Below are 2,541 nucleotides of genomic sequence, written 5' to 3'. Positions count from 1 at the left end.
GGTATGTGAAAAAGACGTAAGTTTTAAGAAGAGTACAATAAATATCCAAGTACTAACACCTAAAGGTTTAACATATTATTCATTCTTGTTTCATTTATATACTAATGTATCCTTCAATCTATCTAATATGGACATGTGTATGTGTATGTGTAAAATTTGTGGGAGTTGGGTATGTATTCAAACATCCTAAAATGGAACGTTTGGATTTATACTATTCGTATCGGTTTTATATACTAAAAATCTACTAGGTGATGTTATATAAAAGCTATTGATGATGCTGATGTCTCTACCCAGAACAGGTTTCCTGGTATACCCAGATAGATAAACACAATCTAACAGCGCTGAATGAGTTCATTCTGATGGGAATCACAGACCGCCAAGAGCTGCAGGCACCATTGTTCAGGCTGTTTCTCACCATCTACATGATCTCAGTGGTGGGCAACTTGGGCATCATCATCCTCACCAAGATGGACTCCAGGCTACAAACACCCATGTACTTTTTTCTCAGACATCTGGCTATCACTGATCTTGGTTATTCAACAGCCGTGGGACCCAAAATGTTGGTAAATTTTGTTGTAGATGAAAATACAATCTCCTGTTATTTTTGTGCTACACAGCTAGTTTTCGTTATTATGTTCATAACTACTGAACTGTTTATTCTGTCAGCAATGTCCTATGACCACTATATGGCTATCTGTAATCCTTTGCGCTACACCATCATCATGTCACGAGGGGTGTGTTCTGTGCTGGTGGAAATCCCTTATCTCTACAGCACATTTTTTTCTCTTCTGGTCACCATAAAGATTTTTAATTTATCCTTCTGTGGCCACAATGTCATCAGGCATTTCTACTGTGACAGTCTCCCCTTGTTATCTTTGCTCTGCTTAGGCACACACGAGATCAAATTGGTCATTTTCATCTTATCTGTTTTTGATTTGATTTCATCCCTTCTAATAGTTCTTGTTTCTTACATACTTATAATTGTATCCATTATCAAATTGAGCTCCACTGAGGGCAGGCACAAGGCCTTCTCCACCTGTGGATCCCACCTGACTGTGGTGGTAGTGTTCTATGGGACTTTAATCTTTATGTATCTGCAGCCCAAGTCCAGTCAGTCCTTTGACAGTGATAAAGTGGCTTCCATATTTCACACCCTGGTGATCCCCATGTTGAATCCCTTGATCTACAGTTTGAGGAATAAAAATGTAAAATATGCCTTACATAGGACTTTAGAAAAATTATGCAATATATTTTCTTGACAGTCAGTATTACATTTTGCACTTTAAAAATTTTTTCTTTGTGCCCCCAGAGGGGATATCAAGCACAAAATCACAGATAACATGTATTTCTATATTGCCTTCTACCAGTCACTCTACTAAGGCTGTAAGTAGATTAATAAATGAAACAGTACAAAGCGTTGCCTTCCTGGAGCAGGAGCGATGCATTATAAGCATAATAATTAAGACAGTTGATAGTATACTAGAATGTCTGGAGGGTGTTACTTTTTTTTTTTTAATAAGAACATTGAATATGTTGAGTGGGATAGTGAAACTAATGGATACAGGAAGGTTTACAAATACCTGGTGTTTTCCTTATCTAGTAGAAAAATATATATATATAGAAAGTATGTGTGTGTGTGTGTGTATGTATGCATGCTCACACACACCTCCTATTTTATTTCTTACACTCTGCTCTGGGTGGCTAATTCTGATTAAAACAAGGCTCACTGGGGTGGGTTGGTTCGAGTACTCAGTTATATGAATTTGCTCAAATGTCCACTTTCTAAACCTTGAAATCCCTCTCTTTCATCATCAGTGCCTTTACTTTCATATTTGAGCCCTTGGAGTCCATATACTTTATCATTTTTATTATTACTATATTGTAATATTAGTATAAACAAAATAAAACTGTATTCAACAGGATCAGCTGAGTATCTGGTTTTGTCTAAATTAGCCAATTTTGCCTGTATCAGTGGGTATATAAGTTAAGACAGATTTATTGAGGTCAGCCACAGAAGTTTCCAGGTTTTTTCATTTTGTCTCTCCCAGACAGATATTGCTTCCTAAATCCGTGCTTTTGTCCAATAGGTTGTTATCCTTCTCTCTCTCGAAAATAATAATTACTCTTGTTTAGAAGTGATTTTCTAATTGTTTCTGTACCCTTGCATAAGAAGTCTATTGTATGCTGAGTTATGTTTGTTGCCTTGTTTTTGTTTGCCTGGATTTTCTTAAATTTGAATAATATAAGCATGTATTTTGATCAGAATCTATTGTCTGAATTCATCATTTTGATTATCCTGCTTTTTTTGCTTGGAAGAAGCATAAGGAGCTAACCCATGGTTTGGACTATGCTGTGTTTCTAGTGGGTGAGGTGTGATATGTAGCATTTTCTATATTTGCTATGATTTCTGGACATAGTTGCTCCATGTTCCCTCCTAATTTTCCATTTCTATTTTCTTATTCTTTTAATATTAGAAAAATTTGTAATGAGAAAAAAATTAAATTTTAGATACGCTAAGGTTGTCTTTAAAAAAGACTGCAA

General features: G+C 35.8%; 1 protein-coding gene across 1 annotated transcript; it reads left to right on the top strand.

Annotated features, from left to right (window-relative positions):
- Positions 1–359: 359 nt before the first annotated feature.
- Positions 360–1,259, top strand: LOC135232035 (olfactory receptor 8K3-like). Its single transcript, XM_064289313.1, has one exon. It carries the CDS (start codon positions 360–362, stop codon positions 1,257–1,259), a length of 900 nt encoding a protein of 299 aa, XP_064145383.1.
- Positions 1,260–2,541: the final 1,282 nt, after the last annotated feature.

The sequence above is a fragment of the Loxodonta africana genome, chromosome 7, assembly GCF_030014295.1.
Source record: "Loxodonta africana isolate mLoxAfr1 chromosome 7, mLoxAfr1.hap2, whole genome shotgun sequence".
In the NCBI taxonomy this organism is placed as follows: domain Eukaryota; kingdom Metazoa; phylum Chordata; class Mammalia; order Proboscidea; family Elephantidae; genus Loxodonta; species Loxodonta africana.
Note: the sequence above shows the minus strand (reverse complement) of the source record. Positions and strands in the feature narration are given on the sequence as shown.

Excerpts from the sequence above, each read along its gene's own strand:
- LOC135232035 (XM_064289313.1), top strand. The coding sequence starts at position 360 with ATGGGAATCACAGACCGCCAAGAGCTGCAGGCACCATTGTTCAGGCTG.